We start from the raw sequence: 26791 nt of genomic DNA, 5'->3' as shown, positions 1-26791 counted from the left end.
GAAAATATGGAAATACAATCAGTACCATCAAAGATATCAGTGACAGTCTTTCCAGCTGTAATTCTCTTAAATGCACCCAAACAGATTACTTTCATGGTATTAAGTCATCGTGAAAATTTGATGAAAAAGGATTTTCAGAAATGGTAACATAATTAACAGAGAAGCTTAAAGATATGTGCTTTAAAAACCTAAAAGCTTTTCAGGTATAATAAAATGCAGCAGATAAACAGTGTTAAAAAAAAGAATGCCTAAAATTACACTCCTAAATCTACAAGTAAACCCTCATTGAAGCCTCATGACTTTGATAATACCAAGTTACTAGGAGGTTCCATTAATTTCAGTGAGAGCTGGATGCTCTGCACTTAATGACAGCCAGGCCAAATACTTTTACCACATTTTTGGTGTTTCTTTAAAATCTGGCTCTGTCATTTTGCAGCTGTCTGCTTTCTCTTAAAAAAGAAACTTTTGTTTCTTCTAAATGCATAAAGAAAAAGAATTAAAAACCTTGGAAGAAATGACTATCTTGCAGCCTTGTGCTTTAGATTTAACTCGGCGCGTCTACAACTGAGACATGCAACAATTCTATTTTTGCTAGAGAAAAACTTCCAAGGCTGAAGAGTCTTCCAGAGGGTCCTTCAGTATTTGCCATTAACACTGTTCCCTTTATATTGACTGTCTAAATGCTTCTTCAAGTAGAGCCATTTTGCATATAAAATGAAAACACGCAGCAATAAAAAAGTGTACAAATCAAAGAAAGGATATGCTGTGAAATTTAACTTACAGTCCAGCACCGACTTTCTGGTCATCACAGCCTACCTGTGATAAGTCCTGAAAAATCAGAATATTAACTTCTGTTTTTTCAGAAGAATCTGTGAAGCACAAATTGGTTTGGAAACTTAGCAGGGAGACCTTAGCACCCACTTTTTTTCCTTCTTTAGCAAGAATTCACTGGTGTCAAATGATGATGATGAGAATATTAGTAGCACATATACTGACAGTACCAAGGGTCAACTTACCCCCTCATCCTGAGAGAGTGGGTTGTTGATTATCAGATCTTGTTGTCCTGCTTTCCGAGGGTTTGTAATGTGCTGGGTAAAAATAGAAAAAAATCAAATCGTCTTCTGTTTCACTATAATACCTATGTCAACGCATGAGAGTAGAGAATGTAGCTTGTACCAACTTACAATTTCTTTGATTTTATTGTAAGACGTTCTTAAGTCTGAAGTGGTTTTAATCCATCGACTTCTGTCTTGGGGTAGAACCTCCAGAAATAACTACCAACAAAACAAAACCATTAGGTTTAATCAATTGAACATAGCTTTTCATATAAATCCTTCTAGACAGCATAAAGCACCTCAGAAAGGAGAAGCAAGTACTCTACATATAAAAAGAAAAAGCAAAGATCTATAAAATACTGGTTTTCATACTTTCCAGTCAATGAATGAGAGGCTTGAAACAATAGCACTTCTACCATGTGAAATAAAGCATTAAAACCAACTGAAGCCACAAACTCAAGCTTTGTAAACTGCCAGAATTTCAGCAAAGCTGACTGAGACTTCCAAGGCAGAAACAAAGTGCAAAAAGATGAAAATAAATATACAAAACTTGAAGCTATTTACATAACACTGATGAGCTAATGGAACATGCTTAAAACCAAACATGAATGTAGAGCAGAAAGCAAACAGTCAGAGATATACTCTAAGAAATGTAGAAATGGAAAATCTTAGTCTATAGAAAAGAACCATGTTCTAGAATTCCACAAGAAAGTTAAAAGAGCCGATTTTGCAAAAGGTCCTTCAGAATGTCTATATATCAACACTTTCACATTTCTGTATGAAAAGGGTTAGAAAGAAACAACTATTGGAAAATATATTTTAATTGAATAGACAACACTAAGGAAAATATCAGAGCATTTTCTTGCTTTTAAAATGTTTTTATTTACACATGATGAAGTATTAAGAAACAGTAAACACTGGCAAACAAAAAACATTCCCAAATTAGTAAAAATACTTGATATTTCAGAAGCAAACAAAACAGATAATAGTTTTTTTAAAGCAGTCTAAAACAGAGCCCTAACTCATACCGGGACATGCAAATAAAACCAGCCTATTTCTAAAATAAACCCACTTATCGGTTTAATTATTGGACAGTGAGAGGCTTGGTGTTTTTGTTAGCTCAGAATTTGGAATTATGGCCTCTTAATTTAGAGGTTCAGGAAGAAGCAGACTGGTAAAAAATTCATCTGGCCCCCAGAAGAAAGCATTTTCATTAACTTTAAATTTGTTCAAGGCTATATAGGTTTCAAATTTAAATTTTCAAATTTCTTTCATTCATATCTAAAGAGTGTGTGTGTGTGTATATATATACACACACATACTCTCATATGTAAAGAGTGAACCTTGAGAAATTCCAAGCGAGGTAATTTAAATGATCGGTGCAAGACACAGCAACTCTACTTGGGGAAATGTTCTCTGCTATCATAGTTGGTGCAGAACAGAAGACCTAATGCCAGTGCAACCAAATTCTTTTGGACTTTATATAGCATCTCAGTATAATTGTGCTTTCTTTGTCTCTTCCTTCCCTTGCAACCTTAAAAAATACAGTATGAGATCTCTGAGGACCTGTTGTGTTTGAAGAACGGAAGACCTGGCTTCCTGCTCTATCCAGTCATTACAAGAGTGATTGGTCGTCATTTTCTCATTTCACTGAGAAAAGCTGCTAGAAGAAGCAACAGACTGATTTTAAAGGAGTCCCAAGTTCCACAAAGCATAAATTTAGAGAGACAAACTTCCTTTTGATTACCAGTCCATGACTTCACTGCACAGTGACTGAGAGGAGAGATGGCTGTGAGGCACTCAGCTCTAAACACACCATCTAGCACAAAGACATTCTTTCCTAGGAATCTTTTGCTATCACCCGCAATTCAGCTTTAAGGCAACTCAATATGATTAGCAAATGCCCTATGAATTACAAAAAAAAAAAGAGTAGGAAAACATTGGGATGAAGTCTCTTGGAAAATTCATGATTCTTCGCATCAATAATCTTCCAGCGCATCAGGTAATGTGTTGATACATTGCAACCACAAACTGTAAATAAATATTTTCTCTTCTTACCTTCCAGCAAACACTACGGAACCTGCTGCTTCTCAGCTGCCCATTAATCCCCTTCAGCCGTATAGTTGCCAAGTAATTGTTGTTTACAAATAGTTCTTCCCATTCTTTACTGTGTGCAAAAGCAAAAGGAATGAACATTTAAACAAAACCAAAAAAGCCTTAGCTGATTTAAGGGCTATATGACACCACACAATTTTGGATAAGCAGAGGAAAGGAACTTTTTCTTTAATGTATATATTTAGTTGTGTACCATTTCTAAACGCATGGCTGTCTTTTTGGACACATTTCTTCTTTGGATTTAATGAATATGTAGATCGCTATAATTATGCCAGCTACTGAAATTCATAATGTCTATGGAGGCTATTCCATTTCCTCTAAAATGTTGGTACTGCAGTTCAGTGAATAAACAAGTAAAATGAATATTAATATAAGCGCATTCATGTTTCAGCTGTAGACAAAGAAGTACCTATTCCAAAAATATGCAACAGAAAAGTATAGTGTTGACTGTATTAGCTCCTCACATGACATATTTGCTTAAATGAACCTTCTTTTCTTCTTAATGTCAAGCTGGGCAGTTAAGCATAATAGAAGATGACTTTCTTTAACATCTAGTGCTATTTACTATTGAAATCACTCCTACTTTTTTTCTACATGATCAGTTTTAAAATTTTAACAGGTGCTAGCAAATTTAAAAAAAACATCAAAAAATTAAAAAGCCTCACTGTATAAACTGTTAAAGGCAAGCTTGAGTACCTTGCAGTACCTATGGCTGACTAGATAAACAACCTAAATATGCCTCCCAGGCACGCAGGCACCAGGGGCCTAACACCTGTGCCTCATTAATATACAAGTAAATCTGCTCTACTGGGAAACAATTGGAAATTAATTGTCCCAAACCATCTACTGAGTTTGAATAAAAGAATTAAATCTATATTTCCTGCACCTTCTACTGAAACGAATCTCAAGAACAGTGTAAGCCATTTGATAGCCTTAGCTCAAGACTAGTTCACAGCCTTTCTGCACTGATTCTAAAATCCAAAGGGTAATTTCAGTGTAAAGAGCTGGGTTATGTGCAAGAAAATGTGTTTCCGATTTATTTTCAATGCATGTCCTTAAGGTGAACATCTCCTTCTCCCACTGTCACATGGGAGACTATTACTTCTCCTTGGGAGACCAAATGAAACCAGAAAGAGGGAAACTACTATTGTGACTCCAGGGTAAGATCTCACCAGATTTCATTTGCTAAGGAGGGTCACAGACTGGGTTATACTAAATACCAACCAACCCTGGTTTTGCAAACTGCCCTAAAAAAAATGCAAGCTAGAACTAGATAGTTTTCAGCCTTTTAAGCTGAGCTGTGAGGGTGACTTTTTTAAGCCTTGTTTTAGATAAAACTTGTTCAGTTTCAGAACAGAATTATATGATACAGTTGCTGGGATAGTTGGGAGAATGGACTTGGCAAGCCAGGAAATTATCATCCTGTTCCTCTGAGTCAGGAGTGAATTTACCATCCACGCTGAGACCAGAAGCGTTGTGTTTGCGAAGGCATCACTTTTCAGCTAGGATTGCTTTCTGGAAAAAACTTGGGTTTTTACTTTTGGGTCTTGCTTATTAACTACTTTGAAAAGCAAAGGTAGTCTGGATAAGGACAAAGATGACTACCGTAGGGTTAGCTTGCAGAAATTAGGAACGCTTTTAGCTTCTTCCAACTGCAAATATTTCCAAGTTCTGAAATACCAGCAAGTAACTCCGATAGCGTAGGGCTGCTTCCTTCCTTCCTGCCATATCCCCCATTGCCCAAGTCAGAAAGACTATCTGGTCATTTCACCGTCTCCCATACATCCTCCCCTTCTGCAGTGAGCTGCCTACGATTGTTTACCATGATTCTGCCTCTTTTAAATGCAACGTATGGTATGCAGCAGACACAGCTTGAGAAAAATCTGGTCCCTTCTTTCATAGTCATTTATACTTCAGTAACTACAGAATATTATGGCTATCTGAATAACCCTCCTGTTTCTACCATGTATAATATTCTTTGTTAGCCATTCTAAATTTTGTGGCATCACTGGCCATTATAACTACTGCCAAGCTGCCTCCCTAAGGTAGTGATGCTTCCAGAGTGACAGTGTGCACACAACAGGTCAGCCTCTGAAGCTATTCACATTGTTCTGCAAGTGGATGACACTCCCACAAGGTCTTTGAGAATACCAGTACCTCAGCTGAGTCAGCAAAAGATTTCAACCAGCATAACTATGAACAGAAAGACTAGAGAGGAAAGAAACTCTTCTGGTTATTTTTTTACCAACTGCTGGGAGTGACCCTTTTTTTTTTTACTTTTTGTAATGCAGTTCCAAACAGGTTTTGAACAAAATTACATTTAAGACAGCCAAAAGAAATTTGGCAAGATCGTATCTCCTCTGCAACTCCCCTTGGCTGCTGAGATCTCTAAAAAGAAAAGTTATAAGCAACTGAAAAAAAAAAAAAGATAAGACCTGGAAGCTGGAAACTGCTTCAGTTTTAGTAGAGCTGAATGATATCTAAAATCCTTTCTGAACATCATTCACTAATTCATTTCTCAAATATTTTGAATAAAGGCTAATAAAATAAGCCTCAGAATTCTACAGACTGTTTCAATAATGGTAACACTGTAATATCAACAAGCTATCAATTCTACAAGGGTAATTTTTGAAATTATATAGCCTTACTCTGTAAACTAATATCTACGAGCCTTGTTAACCCAGGCTTGCAGAAAACTCATTGGTCAAAGTGAAATGAGCAGTGAAGATTTTAACTCAAGTCTACCACATCCCATTTGCTTCACTGAAGTGAAAGACTTCAAGAGCCAATTGGAACCACTTAAACTATGAATGAGCACATGCAATTGTTCTCAATCAAACTAGAAAATTAAATGCATAATCATGTGTTAATACCACCTTTAGGTAGTACAAATGTTAATGTTTTCTAATTATTCTGTACATATTTTTCATTTCATATTCTTATTTAAACATCCTGCCTAATACACTATTGTATCTATTGTAAAGTTTTTGTAATACAAGACCTGCATGAGGAAAAGGTAATTGGATTAATCATTTTTTAAGAAACTTAATTTCTCATGCTATATCTGTGAAGTAATGGTCCAATGTAAAATATTTATTGGCGTGAGTTAGGGATAGATGCATTACTCAGAAGTGGGAAAAGTGCTCCATATGTATGAATGAAAAAGCAAGCAAATCAATAGAAGGGACAAAGGTCGCAGATTCGTTCTCTAAGGTTTGTTCTTAGTTCTCATCTGTTTCCTTTCCATCTTTTGAAACATGCATTTAAGTTACAACTTCAAGAGTCTGAATCTGTCTGCAAAAAAATCCTATACTGGGGTCTGCCCTAACACACACACACTTTCTTGCTTATAAGAAAGGTTGATCTCCTAGCAATCCACATATAAACATATTTATTCTTCTCTTTCATTCCATTAGGACACTTTTTGTGGATCCGATGCTTTTCAAGATAACAACAAACATTAGATTTTCAGAGATAAAAGTCCAAACAAAGACTTGGAAGAGAAATATCTCTGATGATAGGCTGTAAGAAAGGAAGCACAATGAGGGCTTTACACCAGAAAGTCTAAGTCAAATTTTACACACATTTAAATATCATTTTTTAAAAGATATTTAAATCTTAGATTAATGATTTAAGATCATTAAAAAATAATACTCTGTTCAGAAGAGGAAAAAGTACAATTTAGGAAGTGTGGTATAGCACAGACAGCAGTCACTGCTGGTTAACTCCTGCATTTTTCTGATCTACAGGATAAAGCTACTGGTATACAAAAGCAGACGCTTCCTGAGTTTAAAGCTACTGTAAGAAGCATTTTTGTACTACAATGTTCAGACAACACCAAACTCTGTGGAAGACAATATCACCCACAGAAATGTAAAGATGTGAATAGCCACATCAAACTAGAACCTACCTCACTGAAAAAGAGCATAGATTAAGATCTGGGATGACAGGGGCTAAGACCTACCATATAGTTATTACTGTCCATAATTACTTTGCTTTCAGTTGAAACTGCAGGTAAGAAAGAAACTAGTATCTATCAGATTATTAGACAGTGTATATTGCTATTTTGCTTCATACATTTTTAAATATTTAATGCCAAGTTTTGAAATCCCCTTTTACATGTCCATGATGAAACAAGACCAAATTAATATCTACAACATTTAGATAACAAAGAATATTTATCTGCTCATGGAAGAATACTACAATACTATGGAAAGGTATGAACATTTGCATACGTACTTAAGATTTTAATCTAAATCCCAACCTTATTGCACCCTTTAGACCAATATTGAAGGATAAAATGCATAGTCTCATAGAGATCCAAAGAAACTCAAGCAGTGCTACTAGTATTGGCAAAATTGTCTTAAAATAAAATGGTGTGCATGCTTCCAGAAAAGCCAATTTCACTTTTTCATGCCGTTTTTTGTTCATCTTCAGAATGTGCTTTTTAAAATGCTGAGACACAAACTCGGCTCTCTACAGGCACCCAGTGAAACAACATGCTACTGAATAGGCCGTCAGAAAGAAAACAAATTCTAGAATCATTCTGTCATATGTTTTGCAATATGAGGTCTTTATTGATATGAACATCAATAAGTGGATGTAGTATCTATAGCTAAATAGAGGCAACAGTTCGTTTCTAACGTACTCCATAAATCCAAGAAACACGCAAAGTTTGTATTATTTATCATGCCATAAAATGAACATTAGAGAAAAAAGTGAGGTAACAGCCATGAATGTAACAAAACCAGACTTAATTCGACAAAAAACAGGGAGAAAAAAACAATTGAAAGGTAGTATGAAGTAATAAGCAGTAAGTTCCTAAAACAAAACCATCTCTAAACCACTCAGATTTTTATTTGCTACCCTGAAAATCCACTTGAGAGCCTTAATGTGAAGGCTTATCAATCTGCTTTGAAAATATATGTGTTAAGAAAGGTAAAAATGCTTTCTTAGTGTAAATATTCCAGCAAAAACTTCAGGTTATTAGCTGGCTATGCCCTTTAAGCTACTAGTGTATTCGTAGTGCAGTCCCAGGGAACTGAAATAAGGCTGCACTTGCAGTGGGACACTGCCAGCATCTCTCCTAACAGCACTGGAATCTGACGCAGAATCCTGAGATACCTTTCTTCATATTCCAAACTGTCCCCTGTGCTTCGGTGGTTTTCAGTCAAAGAGCCAGGCTCGGCCCTGGGACAGTATGTCATTTCTAACCCTGTAATTGTTCAGCATTTGTAGAACAATTCTTGTTAAAGCCATTTCAAAGCCCAAATTTCATCATCTCTTTCTCCTGTATTTATTACTTTTTGCACACACCTACAAAATGGCAAAATAAAATGTTGATATTATGTTCAACTATTTTTATCTTTTTGTATTGTAACTGATTTGACAGTTACAGAGGCAAGGCTTTCTAGTTTAAATCTCCCTAACACCTTTGAAATCCTTTGAATGTAGATGTAGAACATTTACTTTTTAATTTGCTTCATTAGAGTTCCCGTCTGCTATTTTACCCTTCTGCTAATTCATATCCACAGTTAACCAGCACTCTGTGACTTTTGTGTTCACATGCGTGCGGATTTGTTATACGAACAGACATGCATTCTTTAACAAAGAGGAAAGGCAAGAGCTTCCTGTAGAGGGTAACAGCAGCTAAAATCTACAACTCTCCAAATCATCAAAATAAAAAATGGATATAGCAGGGAGAGGGGAGATACTTTTTGCAGGAATATGCCCTAAAATGCCAAAATGTTTCTGCTCACTCACACCTGACTACTCAGAACAGGTGAAGAACTAGCACAGTCATCACAATATTTAAAAATATGCACCAAATTTCCAAATTTGGATTATTTTATACTGTGCAGGGTGACAAATGTAAAATTCTAGTTAATGTTGTTAATTCCATCTTAACTTTGTCAATTTGCCCATTTTGCATACAATGACATAAGAAAATGAGATAGTGATTTCATGATATAACCTTAATCTCTTGAACTGGCTCGGTTTTATTACTATCATTGAAAACCACGTAGTCTTGCTAAAAGTAAGTCTGCTCTTTAGACTGATTTCAATTGTACATTATTTTGAGAAAGCGTTCCTCTTCAAGCTTCTTTGGATTCAACACTGCCTGCCATCCACAAGCCTGCCATCTTGCATTCAATTTCTACATAAAGTTCTAGATTGTGAGGGTTTTTTTTAAACCAAAATTAAATCACTCATCAGAAGTATTTTGAGCAGAGTGTAGGAAAATCAAGATATTGAATTCATTATTGCTAGATTTTGTGTTAGAAGGAAGAATTGTGAAAGGTTTCAGAGCCTAAATGAAACTCACAAGAGCAATTCTGTTGGGTTTCCTTCTTTTCTATTAAGTTAAATTAAGTTAAGGGACTAACAGGGTTTTTTTAAAAAATGAAAATCTTCATTTTTGAAGAAACTAACAAGAAGACAGAACAAATATTTCTGAATTTTCTCCAATCTCATATTTCTGACCTCATATGGGATGCTGCTCATGCTATTTATCCTAGTACTGATTTTTTTGCTTAGAAATTCATGTTTTTCACTTATACAGAACTTCTTTCTTTTGCTCTTGCCACAAGTGTCTTCCCCTTCCAATTTAGAACAAATTTTTAGGATTTTGAATAATTGGGTTTACAAAAATCACAGAATGGTTGAGGTTGGAAGAGACCTCTGAAGGTCATCTAGTCCAATCCCTGTACTCAAGCAGGGCTACCTACAGACAGTTTCCCAGGACCACATCCAGATGGCTTTTGAATACCTCCAAGGAGGGCAATGCCACAAATTCCTTAGTAACCTATGCCAGTGTTTGGTCACCCTCACAGTAAAAAGGTGCTCCTTGATGTTCAAATGGAAGGTCCTGTTTTTCAGCTTGTGCCCATTGCCTCTGGTCTTGTCACTGGGCAACACTGAGAAGAGCCTGGATCCATCTCCTTTATGCCCTCCATTGAGACACTTTCAGATTTTGATAAGATCCTCCTCTAGTCTTCTTTTCTCCAGGCTCAGCAGTCCCAGGTCTCTCAGTCTTTCCCCACAAGAGAGATGCCTCAGTTCGTTAACCATATTAGTGGCCCTCTGTTGGACTGTCTCCAGTATGACCATGTCTCTTTTGTTCTGAGGAGCCCAGAACTGGACACAGTCCTCCAGATGTGGAGGTGAAGGACCTCTGACCTGCTGGCAACGCTTCTCCTAATGCAGCCCAGGATATCACTAGCCTTCCTTGCTGCAAGGGCACATTGCTGGCTCATATTTAGCTTTATGTCCTTTTCTGCTAAGCTACATTCCAGCCTCCAGCATATATTGTTGTCTGGGGTTCTTCCTCCTCAAGTACAGGACTTTGCAGTTCTCCTGGTTGAACTCCATGAAGTTCCTGTCTATCTGTTTTTCCAGCTTGCCAAGATCTCTCTGGATGGCAGCACAACCGTCTGGTGTATAAGCCACCTCTCTCAGTCTTGTGTAACCTGCAAACTTGCTGAGGGTACACTCTGCTCCACCACTGAGATAATTAATAAAGATGTTAAAAATGACTGGACCTAGTACTGACAACCTAGTCACCAGCTGCCTTCACTTCGTTCCACTGATCACCACTTTCAGAGCCAGTTTTCCACCCACTTCACTGTGCTAATCCAGCTCATACATCAACATCTTGTCTACGAGGATCTTATGGTGGACAGTATCAAAGGCCTGTCTGAAGTCCAGGCAGACAATATCTACTGCTCTTCGCTAATCTACCAGGCCAGTCATTTCACCACAGAGGGTTATCAACCTGGGCAGGCATGAGTTCCTCTTGGTGCATCCAAGCTGACTATTTCTGATGAACCTTGTTGTCCTTCACATGCCTGGGAACACTTGCCAGGATGAGCTGCTTCATTACCTTCCCAGGGATCAAGGTGAGGCTGATTGCCCATGTTCCCTGGGTCCTCCTTCTTAATTTTCTTGAATATAGCAGTGACATTTGTTTCCCTCCAGTCCTCAGTCCCCTCTCCCAACTGACATGATATTTCAAAGATTATTGAGAGGGAAAAAGTAAAGTAAATCCATAATGAAAACCACTTTAAATATTAGTAATGGAAATTATGGCATCAGCTGAATATGACGTCAGTGGTATACACACTAATTTTCACATACAACAGAATAAATTAAAAGTCAGCAAAATTTTTTGCTTTCCTTCCATGGATGTTAGAAAGAAACTACCATTCTCCCTTCCACGGCTTCAATTCATGAACTAAGTCCTTCGTTTTTGCTACAAACCTGTCAAGAACCATTCTGCCAATAAAAGATATTGGTACTCAACCCTTCCTTTCTGATTCTCTGTTTAAAGCATCTTGGGCTTTAAGTAAATCTGTTAAATTTGCTATCCCCTATTTTCTAAGGGACCACATTGCACACAAACAGGAAGCAAGCCTATATTACCATTTCTACCTCTTTAGAAAGCAACATAATTTTCACAGAAAAACATTAAAAAAAAATCCCTGATTTATATCTGTTGAAATATGTGGATCTTAGAAAAAGCATACTGCATATAGAGATTCAGTTCCTTAATGACAACTTATTCTTCCTTGTTTTATGTCATCCTTTGCAAATTCTTTAGGACAACAGGCAAGAGTGGATCAGCTGTGGAAGGAAGAAGTCAATAAAAACATTGGACAGAGCTGGAAATTATGTCAGGGTTCTTGAACAGGAAAAGAAAGGAAAGTAATTTTGAAAGAATTCAGAGAAAACAAGAAATTTTCTAAGCTCTCAGTAGGTTTGACAGTGATATTGGATTTGGATAAAAAAAGCCGTTTCAAACCCATGATCAGTGCAAAGAGTCATCTTCTCTTGCCGGAAATACGAGATTTGCAAGATGGAATTGTTTACATCTTCACAAACAGGGACAAAATAAGAGTACTGGCACAGACTACCATATCCAGAGAAAGCTTATTTGCAATTAATCTTTCAGAAGAATTATAAAATTCAAGGAGAGAGTTTAGAGGCTCTCAGACAAAAGTAACTTCTACTGAAAAGACCTCTTTGCACATAAATGGCATCAACCAGGATGGTATCTAGCAAATGGTTGTAGGTAAGACAGAAAAAATACAAATGCCAACTTTACTGCTTCTTTGTGAAAAAAAGAGGAAGTATGCAAGCGCTAAGAATTGTCTCTACAGAGCAGAGAATGCTTTGCCTTCTATTCACCATATTTTTTAATCTCAATATAGTTGAAAAACCCAACAGAAACAAGCTTGTTCTTTACAGCTCTTGATTATGTGTGGACCCATAGTGGACAAAGATGGGAAAATTAGATTATAATTACACAGGTGTGGCTTAAAAGTGAAACAATAAAGAAGCATCATCTGTGTATGAGCAAGACTAAATAGGCTTGTGTAAATGGGAAAGGGCTGCTTCCTAACAGATTAAGATAAGAGTTTTCCACAAGGTGGAGGTATATAAATTGCCTACGTCTTTGCACTACCTTTAACATATAAGGACAGAGGCTATGTAGCCACTTCCAGCTCAGCTGCCAAGGAAAGCCTAAGTCAAAGAGGAATTAAACTAGTTTCACTACCCACTTTTTGAAGCAGTTAGAAACAGGGAGGAACAGCTTGTACCCCTTGCTGTCCTTCTTCTGTACCCTCAGTGTCAGACCTGCAGTTGCTGGCTGGCACACAAGAAAGATGCCTCAGTCAGCAGGACCACGTTGCCTTTTGCAGAAAGAAAGAAAACATCTGATAAGCAGAACCTATAAGAAGTCAGCAGAAGAAAAGTGAATACAAAAGTCTTCCTTATACTAGGTCTTCTGCCTATTTAAAATATCAGCAAGAGGAGGAATATATATTGTCTACACAACCCACAACTTTGAACAATCATCACCTGTCATGGAGCTTAAGCCACACAAGAAAGAACTTTATCTTGATACATGGAGTAATACACAAGTACAAAGATGTTATAAGAAATTATCCAGCATAGCAGTCATGGGTCTCTGAATCATAAAGTAAGTTAACAACACAAATATGAACAGTGAGCTTTTTTAAGGCTATATATTTATTAGAGGCTGTATTAATGTATGAATCCACCTTGGAAGAAAATAAGTGTCCTTGACATGTTAGGTTCTATCAGCCAAATTGAATGTCTGCATCAATGGCTCTCCTAAAAGTCATAATTAGGTCATTAAAATATATTTAGAAAAATAGCCTGTAAAATAAAGTTAAAAAATACTCACCTTCATTTTATTTCATAGGTCACTGTTATACCATCTAATAAGATAATTAAAAACATGCAAGCAGCTGGTACTGAGGCTAAACAGATTAATGTAATAGTCTGTAGTCATATGTGCTGGCAAGGGGTTCACCTCTTTGGCGAGGAGAAGGTCAGCTGCCCTTGGGAAGGCAGGAGAAAGACAGTATTTCTACTTTCCAGTGGCACTGCATTGCAGATACTGAAATCAGAGACCCACACCTATTTTTCTTTTCCGATTGGTAAAGCCCATCCAATTTGCAGATCCAGAAAAGGCTTTAATGATAGCAGTAAAATTAAACAGTACAGCAGAGCTCAAGTCTTTTCCTCAAGTTTGTTGTGTTTTAAAGAGGAGAGTTACTATATGTCTAAATCCTTGTTGAAATTTTTCTAATAGCAAACTTCAATTAGGGCTGACATGGTTCTAGGAAATAATTTACATAATTTCTTATTAGTAAAGCTTCTTTCCAAGTACACAAAGAATACTTCCATCAGAGCCTGAAGACCAACTAGAAAATTCTCTGTGACCTGACAGGATGTATTCACAAACTCACAGAGCATTTAGAAATATATACCACTCACATGTGCTTTTCACTTACATTACTTACAGACTTTATGACCTAAAGGGAAATGCTCACTATCCGAACATAAGCAGCATTAAATCTGTGCCCTGATCAACACAAGCAAGAGCCACAAACACTAAGGTGACACCATCATATTAAAAATAAAACCATACAAACAGTTCTGGAGCATTATAAATATAGCAAAAGATAATGATCTGACATCCTTTATTAATACATACACACACTTGGAGTCTTGTACTGGATTGTGTAAAATTGTCCTTTAAAATAGAAAGTGTTGGAATCAAGTAACACCCCCTGCTCGGCATTTTTTTTTTTTTTTTTGTTGTGGTAAAACCAGTATGCTATTAAGAGCACTTTAATAGCAAAACATATTCACAGTCAAATATTTTTAAACATTTGAAGCTGCCTCTTTTCCTAAACAAATTGTAAAGAGACTGTTACTGATAAAACATAAAGCAGCTTTTGTTTTAGTAAAAATTTCCAGCAGAATTTTGCATATGTAAGTCTTCTGCAAACATGGCATCACCATGATCCAAAAATGCCTTTGTGTCTTTTAGGGCAAAAATTCAGTAGCCAGTCCTTTTTAAACACAATAGACTGAAACACACTGAGAAACAAGACTTACAAATTTTATCAAATTACTAACTTACTGAAACACTCTTCATTGACAGTATCCTAAAAGAAGTTCCAATCTCTAATGAGTACTTAAAGAAACAACCATTTACCATCATAACTTTCAAAGTATTAATAGTTTAAGATTCACTTTTTGGCTCTCATAAGGTATTAGCTACTCGATTTTACTTAACGCGCAACACAGAATTGTAATTATCAACACAATATTCGACCTAACCAGCAAATTTACAGCCAGTCTCATTTTATAATGGGAGTTACTTGTCTCTGAGCAGAAAATATTTATTTCACACCTTAAACATTGTAATATTACTTAATAACGGTGCTAGCTTGCTAACCATTAAAAGCCAGAGGTTTCTTTTGTATATGTATGTATGTATACACATATATATAGACACATATATATACACGGTACTATCTTGCTTTATCATCTTGCCTCTAGTTATAAAAATAATGCTCTGGCAGTGGTATAAGGGACTGCTTTTAATATATTAATTAACTTCAGTTTTGTAGGTTGGGTTGTAATCCTCTCTGACAGAATATGATTATTCTTCAGTGGAAGTCATAGCAAACGTCATATTTATTATATGCACTGTGGACTAAGGAATACAGATACCAAGGCCAACTTTAACCTTCTCTTATTTTTGGACCATTCAAGATGACTGAGGACTCACTACAGTTTAGGCTGGACTAGTTTAGCACCCTGAACTGCCTCACTGATTGATGACTGCCACTGGATGAGTGAAGGGGAAGGAAGAAAGGGTTGGACCTCATCCCCACAGCTTACACCGTCGTGGAACCAAACTGTAGCCAAAGCTGGCTGTTTCTTCAGGTTTCACCTTGGCAGGTACAACAGCTAGAGCTCTCCAGTTAATGACTTCCAGGTATAAGGGTACTGGAATTAATGGCAGAGAGAGCTCTCAACTCCTTCCTTTAGCTAATCTGGTTAAATTCTATCTTGCCTGTTTATAAGAAAATGCTTCACGGTCTCTGTGTCCACACGTGATTCTCACCTAATAGTGAAAATTATTCTGGGTGGCATTTTTGAGCCCTACTTTTAACTTAGCTTGTTGCATGCATTAGAGAACACAAATACAACAAGAAATCACCCCAGGTAGAACACTGAAACGAATCTGCTAACATATTTTTCTCAGAGTGAACATGCTAACTACCCTCAAAGGGTCATCACCAAGTAGGTTTCATTAAAGCAGACTTACTATCATAGAATACAGAAAAAATTGAGAAGATTTGTAAATCAAACATCCCATATCCCACCGTGTCCCTGCAGGCCCACCGTTTTTTTCTAACCTTACTCTCAGTCCAGAAGCTTCCTCTTGGTGTTTAAACCGGAAAAAACTCTTTGCTGTTCCCTCTAGGTCCTTATGAAAAGTCTTTCTCAGCATCCTCAAGACCAGGCTGCTTGCTCCCTGCTCCCCTTGGCAATTTGTCAGCAGATTCTCCGGGCGCTTTGTCCCTCCCTGCCACCCTGCACCCGATGGGTCCTCATGCCACACACAGCTCACTGCCAACAAGAGGATGCGATATTCCCCACCCAGTCGGCTGCAACCAGGACAAAGCAAACAGGCAGGTTCCTCCTGCCCGCCCGCCTGTGCCTCTTTGAAGTACAGATTCCAGTAGACTACAAACAAAAATGAAAAAGATGCCATGCATCATAGTTCAGTAAGTGAATTCAAAATGATCATGTGGCGAACTTAGTTTAGTTTACCATACATACGCATCAAAAATCAGACACAGTCATTCTAGTTAGTACAAATCTTACTATTAATTTAGCAGTCACAAGGACAAACATTTAGCATTTGTAGCAGAGGCAATATTTTGCTGGTTGAAAGACGAAACTACACATCTGCTGATTATCTTTCTGCCCTTTCAAGTACAAGGCACCCTCTGGTATGTACCCAAACAAGATTCAAGCTCAACAACAGTGCTGCAAAAAGTTGCTCAGCATCATGGTTCTTTAACCGGTGTTTACTACCATCAGAATTAAAATATTATTTTCCTGTCAGAAAGTCTCAAATGTAACAAATCCTGGCTTTGGTTTTTGAGCTGAAATAACGTGCAAATAGAGCTCCATGTGGTCCGTAGATCCAGTTACTTTGGAGGAGATCAGAAAGGTGCTACCTGGTGACTTTAGTATTTCAACAACATTTAGCTTAGCTGCTATGGAGAAGTTCTACTTTATCACATGCTTTGGAAAAAAAAAACCAAACTCCCTTAAAATATTTAGGCTGTAAAATCCTGTCATTTTGTTAGTTAAACATTTTGAACAGCTTTCTCAAAAAAATAACAATCTTTTCAGATCATTCCTTAATTAAATAATTAAATCTTTCATGTCTTTCAGTCTACTCTCTGCTGACTGTTGCAATTCAGACTGTACAATACTTTTAAAATATATGGACCTGTTTAAATAGATTGTGCTGCTTATTGAATTAAAATCTTCTAAAATTAAAAGATAAATATAAAAAATTACCCACCTGTAAGAAATAAACGTTCCATCAGAGTCTGAGGTGTGGTGTACGCTTCCATTTTTATTTGATCCTCCTAACACAAAAATAAAAAAACCTTTGTTACAGCAAAATCCTTGATAAATGAATAAAACAATATTGATTGCATTTGAGTTTACCATACACGGCACCTTTAGTTTATGACGAAACTTACATAGAGAAGTCCCAACTTTACTTCTTCACATTCTTACAGCTGGCAAGAGTGACAATTAGCCTCCATGTTCAATTTGGAGTCTGAATGTTCTGAAAATCTGAGATTTAATTTCGCTTAAAGTTTTGATTGAGGCTTTTCTTATTAAACACAATCTTACTAGTATAGGATTACCGAGGAATACCATAGAAACATATGAGCTTCATTTTTCTAATGTTAAGTTAAAGAACATGAAAGTTCATCTATTTTGCGAAAAACTTTGAAATAACTACATGCTACCAGATATTTTTTGTCATAGCACAAGTTTAAAGCTTCTCTGAAACTACCTAAGTAACACGTCTGCAAAACATCTGTTTTACATCCTTTGGGCTGTTTATACGTAGAACAGTGACATTCACAGAAACCAAGAATTACAAGGAAACCTTGCTCTCTGTAATAACTACTTCTATTGAAGGACTGTTAAAAGCCAGAAAGAATTATCTACTTTTCAAAGCAAATTTATTCAAGTTCTGTCTTACACAATCCTGACTAACCTGTCATTTAACTTGACAATTCTTCTGTGTCCTTGTTATTTCCTTAATTCATTTACAGATAGCATCACACACCTCTGTGTCCTCCATTCTGCTTACTGAAATAAAATAATTTCAGTCTTTTTCCTAAAAGAGGTGCCTTATTCCCTGTTTTGTTTAAATCAGTCCTTCTTACACATGGAGAAGACAGCATACTAAAATTTGATTCCTTGTACAGTGGTTTTCTTCTCTATCAAAAACATCTTGCTCAATACAGTCTATAGTCATGCCACACCATCTTGCAGTTTCAGTCATCCTTAACCAATACTTCCACACATTTACTTTCCAATTTTATTTATAAAAAGAAGGTTGCAGTAAACAGTAAAAATTCTTGCCAGCACAATACTATATTTCACACTATTTCATGCTGTTTCCGCTCCTTTTTCCCTCTAGAAAGGACCCATTCTACCAGACTACCTATGCATGGATACTGGATACTAACTTCTAGTATTTTTTCTTCATCAGTCCACCAGTGCAGTATCTCACTTTGTAGTGAGACAACAAATGAAAATACTGGATAAGATCAGTTCTACCACAAACTCCAATAAAAAGAATTCTTTCATTAAAATCTGCATTTCTATATTCATCTTATCATTCTTATACTTCACTAATCACCATCCTCTCTGTTTTATAACATCTCCTGTGGCACTCCAATAGATGGTTCAGTGACGTCCAGATAGACCTAATGTATTTTTTTAATGTATATTTTGAAAGGCTAGCAGGTTAGTTGGGCACAATCAACTGTTTAACAAAAGAAACAGCAGTAGAAGCTATGCAATTTGCTTTCCTTTTCTCTCTTAATTCTTCCTGAAAAACTTTCCTAAAAGCCTGCACAGACAACCTATATAGCTATTTTGCTATCATATTTTTCCCCTCTTAATCTAAGTACAGGTACTACCTTTCCCCTCCTTCAAATATATGACATCTGCCGTGAACTAAAAGACTAAAATGTTGTCCCATGCAGCAATATTTATCAGTATTCTCGAAAGACAGTCAGTGCAAGTCAGATGCTTTCATCTTTATTGAATGTACTAATTTATATTATCTGCCTAACACTCCCTTTTCTACATTTATTTATTTTCAGGCCTTTGCCTGAAATTTTTTCACTGAAAATTTAAACTTCTCCAGTTTAGACCATACCTGGATTACATTTAATATAACTTGTCCATTTACACTGCACAATGGTTCCAGTTTTCGTTCCCAGAAAGCTTCTTTATACAGCCATGGAATATTTCCTTGTCAATTTAAATCCTTTTTTATGATCTAATTCAACTTTACTTTTACTAATTGTCATTATAACCCCACACTTCCTGATGTCGAGGAGTCTGCCTGCTTTTCTTTCAGGATATTTGCTCATTCCATGCATTCCTTAAAAAATACCTAATCATTCACTTTGGCACAGATCTTTCCTTCCAAATGTTTTTTCTCCTTTTGAAATGCATTTTTTCAATTATATTTTGCACCTTTGTCTAAAATAAATCCCAAACCTCTACTACAATCTAGTCTAAAATCACTCAGTCCAGTTGATTTCACTAATTAACTCTCTCAATTTATTTTGAAAATGGAAATGCTACTTAATCAATCTGCTTTTTGTTTACTAAATTTAACTAAACTTACAACACCAGATATTTCCTCCAGGAGCTGACCTTCCTGTTATTAATAACCATCTGTTCCTTTTTTTTTTCTTGTATCTTGGAAATAGTCTTCCATATCAGGACAATTTTAAGTAACACATGTTTTCATATATTACCCATCTCCACATCTAATCCTGAGCATTCGGAGAAATGACTGAACTGTGTTCAGTCTCTTTTAAAGCCATATAGGTAGGTGCAGTGATACTGGGCAATTGCTTACACTGACATAGCACATCAAAATTGGTTGTGAATGCACTACTGCACTATTTATACTTAGACAACTCCTTAGCATTCAGGTTTCACACTAGTCAGACTGAAAAAGAAGCCTCATTCACAATTTTAAGTTCATATGCTGAAAAATATCTTTTGGGACTCTTGTCAAGAATGGCAGCACTATCTTCTTCCTTTCTGAAGAATGAGGTTTAAGTATATCTGAAAAAATGCAAGGCTTTTATCACCTTTCAACTAAACAATTTGTCCTGCTTGAAGAATCAACAGGCAAAGAAAACCAGAACCATGGTGATAAAAGTTGTTCTTTCACCAGGATCCCACAACAAGCATTTGGTGGGATCCTGGATCTGCTGCATCCACTGAGCTGGCCTTTACAAACTCCTTTAACTGCAGCTTGCTTTATTCCTAAAGTGCCCTTTCAGAAGACAATAATTTCCTTTATTTAAATGATGGCCACAGTACTTTAGCACTCTTAATTTTATACCTATTGTTGATAAATCTCATATTCATACAAGTTATTGTTGACCGGGTTTTTTTTAACAGCCATTTTTGCTGCTTCATTGTATCATTAGCAGCAGCCACCAAACCTCAATAAGACTTGGTACATTCAGCGCTCTAAAATAGGATTTAGTGGAGTGGGTATTTCTGTGTTTTTTCTTGCTCCATTCCCTTTAAGACAGATACATCTGTTATGACATCTTGAAAGTCATAGTCAGCAATACTTAAGAACAAATGGGACAGGTGCTTCACGAACTAATGACAACAAGCTGTGGAAACCCATGTCCTGGACCACCCCTCCTTAAGCAAGTTCCAGTGATTCCTTCTTTTGAAAGATATGGTGAACTCTCAGTAGAAGAGACAGATTAGTTGTATCATCTTCAGTGATAATGACTCAACTTTCTGATAAAATTAGGATGTATAGTGAATGCTCATGACTATAAAAATCATGATGCTGGTAATAGAATTTGGGGTCTCCTTTAAAAATCCTAATTGATTCGGTATTATCCTAATCTTTAGGTCCTTTCTGAGACTCAAAAGTGGGGAGAAGGGTTCTGTTGAAGAAACAAAGAATGCTCCTTGAACCCTGCCCCACATCTCCTGGAAAGTTTTCCAAATTTCAAATGCAAAAGCTAGGGGGAAAAAAAGTAAAATAAATCTTATCACACTTTCAGAGAAAAAGAGAAGGAAAACAACCAGTATGATAACAAGCATCGGCATCACACTAAGTATGGCTATGGCGCCCAGCTTTCAGCACCAGAGCAGTCATTCATTTTAATACAATAATAAAATAAAGCAGTAACCTTCTAAAGGAACTGAAAATAATTTGGGTATCATTCTTGCTGTGCTTTAATTGGAGAAATTCCCTCTCTTGGGAATGAACACATCCTCCGGAAAGAATTCGGTTCTGTTGCCTTACTTTAGCAAAGGCTGTTCTTGTGCATGGAGACCAAGGGCTAAAGGGAGCTGGGACTTTGGTACCTGGGACCTGGTCATACTGGACACAGCTGGGGGCTGTTTCAAGAGAATTCACATAACTTGAAATTGATGCTTTTACTAACCAGTCAAAAAAGAACATTTCAAATGCTGCCTTCTTTAGATATCAGAGATTCATGGAGAAGAATTTGTAAATTGTACGCTTACTAGGGTACTAGATTCACTCAGAACACACAGGTTTGTCACTTGCAGTAACTGTTTTCTTATAAGAACATTTGAGATCATAGACATAGCATAAAATAAGTTAACCAGAATAAGGAGGATGTCAAACACGCTTTCTGGAGATTACCTGAAAACCATGCGTAGAAATTTTAACAAGGAGAAGCCTAAATATACAAAAATAATGTGCATATTTAAATTATTTTTTAACAGCCTATTGTACCGATAGTACAATATCTTCTCAAATAAGAGATTTTTCAAGCTGCAGTGCACAGTTTCCACTTCAGACAATAAGAAGAAACTGGATAGCATTTCAGAGCCCCAGTTCAAGAGTAAGAAAATGTTCTGGGTACGCACCAGGCACAATGAGCAATCTGAGCCTAAGCATGTGCTCAACAGGAGTGAAAAAGCATGTGAAGAACAATGTAGGGACCAGACATTTTTCACTCATCTCCATCATCACCTTTCTCAACACAGCTGTGTACTGTGAGATGCAAAAATTCAGCACAGGACTTCCTACAGAGAAGGGGCATAGCCAGCTGCAAGTCTATGAAGACAAACAGCCTGAGTGATATCCCCTTACTCTATTGAAATAGTCCTACTTTTAAAAATAATTGAACTTTATTTTTTTTTTCCCTTTTGAAAAAACATTTTGATACTGAAGAAATGCCTTTACAGACATATATATTTCTGTACCTATGTATAAATACATATGCATGTCTATGTGTGGGCACATGTACACAGTGTGAACTAATTTTCCAATCTTGTGTCAGCTACGAAAGAGTTTTATGGCTGGCAGTGTAGGAATTCGTGATAAAAGTGATCCCACTTAGGAAATCAAACTGTGCATTCCCTTGCTTGCAAGTGTCAAAATGGAGATAAGATCACTCTGCTGACGAGTTTGCTCTCTACTTAATATTTTCTTTGTATTCTAATCAAAGGTTAAAACACTGTTAAAAACCAGAATTTATTTAATAGTTGTGAAAATTTATGTTCAGCAGGATATAAAACACTTGATCACTCACGCAGTGTTTTATGATTAGAAACAAGGAAAATTTTAACACAAATATATGCTTGTAGTCTAAGGTTGTCAATTCTTATAACATGACTTCCAAATTCCACGCTATATTCATTTTCAGCATATTTAAAGCTTAATAATTTAATGATTTATCCAATTTTAATTTATACTTTCAAAACCACTTTGAACAATCTGAGGTGCCACTGGAGATCATAACAGTGGTCCTGGTTAAGTCAAATAGTAATTATAGCACTTTCACTTTAAAGATGAGATTATTTTTAATTATTGAGTGAAGTACTTGAGGTACCATACTTATATAATTACGCTACTCATTAAATGGTTATTGAAAGCTGAAATGTAATTTTAATGACAGCTACCTATTTTTCTTTGCACACTTTATAGATGACAGATCAGTCAGGAATTCTAGTTTGCTCAAAAAATCCCTGCAGCTGCACTGGTTCTTTCAGGTGTAAAACAATTAAGCTGTGCTTTTTTTAAAGCGTTAAACTTTTTTTTTCCCTCGAATTATATTTATACAATATACAGGAACTAGTAAAACCAGAACAATAACGCATGGATATTTTTTTTCTTCACAATAACACCAAAATTCTGGCCTCAAACTATATACATTCCAAACAATATCCCCCCCAAACTGGTGACAATACAAATATGGAAGAATGATTTTAGTCAAAATGTGTTCCTCATATAATGCAAACAAAAAAAAAATTGCTTAACAGATTGCAGACCTTTATTGTGAGTATAAAGGGGTAATCAACATACAATAAGCATTTTACTATGCATTAAAACTATATATAATGCCACGAGACTCCTTTGCTTTTTGTACCACCAAGGTACACAATCCTGTAACCATAAAATTCCTTCATACTATGCACTCCAGATAGATATTCATCAAACTGATCTGGATAAAATTTATTCTAATATGTAGGAATCTCTGACAACTGACACCACAGAGTTGTGGTCTCAGAAACGAGCTCTAAAAGACTTATGCTCTGTATTTTAATCCTTTATACATGATGTTTGAAATTCAGCATATCTGTCCGTTGTTTCAAAGGCTGGTATCTTGTTAAAATTAAGCTTTCCTTTCTCACAATGAAAACCAAGCGGAAGAGTAAATTTGTTTCATTAACAATATTAAAGCAAAGATTTCTGAGTTCGCTGTATGGGGAAAAGGCAATAAAGTTTTGAAGAGGGAAATACTGCTTTGTTCCTTCAATCCCCTTGTTGAAATTAATTATAGCAAATGTTTATGAAAACATCTGTTCCATACAGTTATAAATTCTTAATTTTAGTATGGGCGATTCCAGGCTCCTCTATTATTTTGAAAGAGAGCAGTATGACAACTGAAAGGTTTACTAAAGAGCAGATAATTTGTATTTCTACAGTACTAAATATGCAGTTTGGAAAGTATTCAGGATCACTGCAGCAAAGAGAAAAAAAAAATGAAATACAAAAAGACTAAGATGTCAGAAGCTTTCTGATTTGGGTCTGCTGATAGACCAAAATGGCAGTAGAAGGAGAAAAAATAAAAAGAAAAGAACTAAGCCCAAAACATACGGCAAATTGAGCTTTTACTACATAAATGAGATCTTTAAAAACTAAAACGCAGCGGAGCTATGATTTCTGTTCTGTATTTTGATGGATTCCCGAGGACTGAGGGAGGGAAGCTCACAGCATTGCTGTGTTGTGTCAAGAGAGGGTGCTGCAGAGTTTAAGATGATGCAGTCGCTGCTCCCCTTCCGAAACACCATCCTTGGTACCAGCAGCCACTCCGCTGCAGACAATCTTTCGGACTTTTTACATAAACCCTTGCAACTCCAGTGTTAAATTCAATTTACACCAAATAAGCTTTTAAAATGATTAAATGGAGCGAGCTCGAAGCAGTGTACAGAAACTGAAAATAATGCCTTCAGCTAAAGAATTAAGTGCAGAGCACTTCTGATATTTATAAAATAATTATTAGGTTGGAAAGTTGAAGAATGTTCACTCTGAGCAAGTTGTTTAAGTTTTCTCAAATAAATATAACACAACATTGGGTAAACAATCTTTTACGTACAGACCGGACTCTCTTCTCCCTTGCTTCAAGTTCATTGAGCATTAGACGCACACTTTGAATGCATATGTTGCTTGGTACAGTTTTTTTGGTAGCATTTTCGTTTCAACAACTGTGCCTTAAAATATTATATTTTGCCATAAGTGAAATAAACAATAATACACTGTGATAATAAGTGATATATGCAGATATATAAGCCTGCCATTAGAAGTAAAAAAGCCTTATACTGGCTGAAATATTTAATTTATCCTTCAATATTAATATAAGAAAAAGATATTAAGCATCTACAGATTTTTTTTTCCCCTTTTCAGCTTATCTGAGTTAGGAAAGAGACACAAACATAAACCAGAATGGAGTAGCTGCACATACACTAATTCTGTGATAGTGAAAGCTGGTCACATTTGAACATAGGTAAGGAATGCTGACTCCAAGGTACAAAATCAAACCCTGGTTTAGTAGTGCAGAAAGCTGCTGGGTAAGTAGTGCAGAAAGCTGCTGGATAGGCAGACACATAGGTTTGCAGTTATGAACAAAAAGTTCTGATGATAAGAATATCTTGTATTACGCGATGTTCAAATCCAGTCAATTCTGGTGTCTTTTAGATTGCTGATTTATGATAATCAAGTGTATCTTCTATGATCTTCACATAGAAAATCACAATTACACATGTGTATACGCATGTATGAGTAAACTGCATATTCTCCAGGCAAAATTGAAATAATTTTGTCTATGCAACTTCAGTTTAAATCAAGACACACAAAAATAAGAGGGTTTCCATTTTAACTGAAACTGCTTCTGAGTGTTCACAAATCTAAACACCAACTCTGTCATTAGGTTAGCCTGTAAATTAACATACCACTTTTCCACATGCAAAATGTATGTGGGAAAAAGTGTGGATGGGAAAACATATATAGAAGTCTAGATAATTGATTTTGAAATTAGAATGTTTAAGAGATGTAGCCCCTTGCAGCTCAATTTCAAAATAAATTCAGCAGTAAGTATATTCTAAGGACTTAAATAAGTCCTTAAATGAGTCCTTATATAAATAATTTTTCTGATGAAGCCTTTGTATTTACCAAACTAGGCTGAGCTAAACACTCTACTCTAAACAAAAAAACCCAATGAAATACATAGAATAAGGAATCTTACTGCAATATCATCAAACTAATTCACAGGAATGTTCGGGAAGAATTCTCAGGTGAATGCAAGGTACCGAAATCTTAAATAATATACATCCAGTGGTGTTTTAATATAGCCTCTTTGAACATGATGGGAAGGCCAAGTTTAACTGTGATGCTACTAGTGATTTAAACACTTCAGAAAATGCACACACATGGAAAAACAGTTTGACTTCCCATTTAATGGGAAACACACAATACAGGCTCATGTAAGAAAATGCGATTTCCGCTCAAGTCGATAAGCATTTAGTCCAGTAATTCCCGGATTGAATTTGTTACCAGCAGCAATAAGACTGGTAAAAGAAACTTGATTCTTTTTTTTTTTCCCCCAGTCATTTTTTCTCCTACTGCACCTGTCTTTGGTCTATGGTAAATTACATCCAATTCTGTTCATATGCTCAATACTATAGTCCGTGTCTGATACTTAACCTGACTGTTCATTTACCACGTGTAACTTAAACAAGTTCCTAGGTCATTGCCAAAGGTGACTCAAAGACTCCATGATAATATAGCAATATTTTAATGTAGTCTGATTGAAGTGGCTACTGTATACCTAATAACATAATCTCTAACTTCAGTAAATTCTTTAAGAGCATATACAGTTAGCAAAATACCAAAGCAGGAAAATTAGCAGAACAGAGGACAGAATAATCCAGCATAACTAAAGACAAATACCACACTTAGACTCTGCACACTAAAAAAAAAATAAATCTTAGAAGCTGCCTGGCATCATCGCTAGGAACTTACGTCTCATGATACACAAATGCCGAGTGACTTATCACTTGCATCCAGAAGAATCTAGCTAATTTTAACTTATAAACAGCCTAAAAGGCCTTCGAGCTATAAATTGCCATAATCTAAAGATGGCAAGAGGCAATAAACATGAGTTAATGACTCAGCATCCTCCTGAGATAGCACTGGTCATACAGCTTTTCTTAATCTTAGACATGCACAATCACTGTAAAAAGGTGGTCTCTGGAGACCATTTACACTGACAATAAGAAAAACATACCATCTCTTTATATGTTTGAAGGCTACTATTGTCCTTTAATTTACTTCAATTACATCCTATTTTTAATCACCTTTCTATCTCATAGGTAGATGCAATCCAGTATTAGTTTGATTTTCATATTCTAAAGCAGTAATACATATTCCA

The 26791-nt window shown here is 36.2% G+C and overlaps 1 protein-coding gene across 8 annotated transcripts in view; it reads right to left on the bottom strand.

Moving 5' to 3' along the window:
- The window catches only part of TBC1D5 (TBC1 domain family member 5), a 319581-nt gene that overhangs the window by 144668 nt on the left and 148122 nt on the right, over positions 1–26791 (bottom strand). For all 8 annotated transcript variants that reach the window (XM_054057267.1, XM_054057266.1, XM_054057270.1 and 5 more), the window contains 4 exons: positions 17101–17167; positions 3114–3222; positions 1185–1274; positions 1017–1088 (listed from right to left, as the gene is read on the bottom strand). In XM_054057267.1, the coding sequence (XP_053913242.1) occupies positions 1017–1088; positions 1185–1274; positions 3114–3222; positions 17101–17167 (338 nt within the window). The remainder of the gene's footprint in view (positions 1–1016; positions 1089–1184; positions 1275–3113; positions 3223–17100; positions 17168–26791) is intronic.

The sequence above is a fragment of the Cuculus canorus genome, chromosome 2 (genome assembly GCF_017976375.1).
Source record: "Cuculus canorus isolate bCucCan1 chromosome 2, bCucCan1.pri, whole genome shotgun sequence".
Taxonomy (NCBI): Eukaryota; Metazoa; Chordata; class Aves; order Cuculiformes; family Cuculidae; genus Cuculus; species Cuculus canorus.
This window is presented reverse-complemented; position numbering and strand designations above follow the sequence as displayed.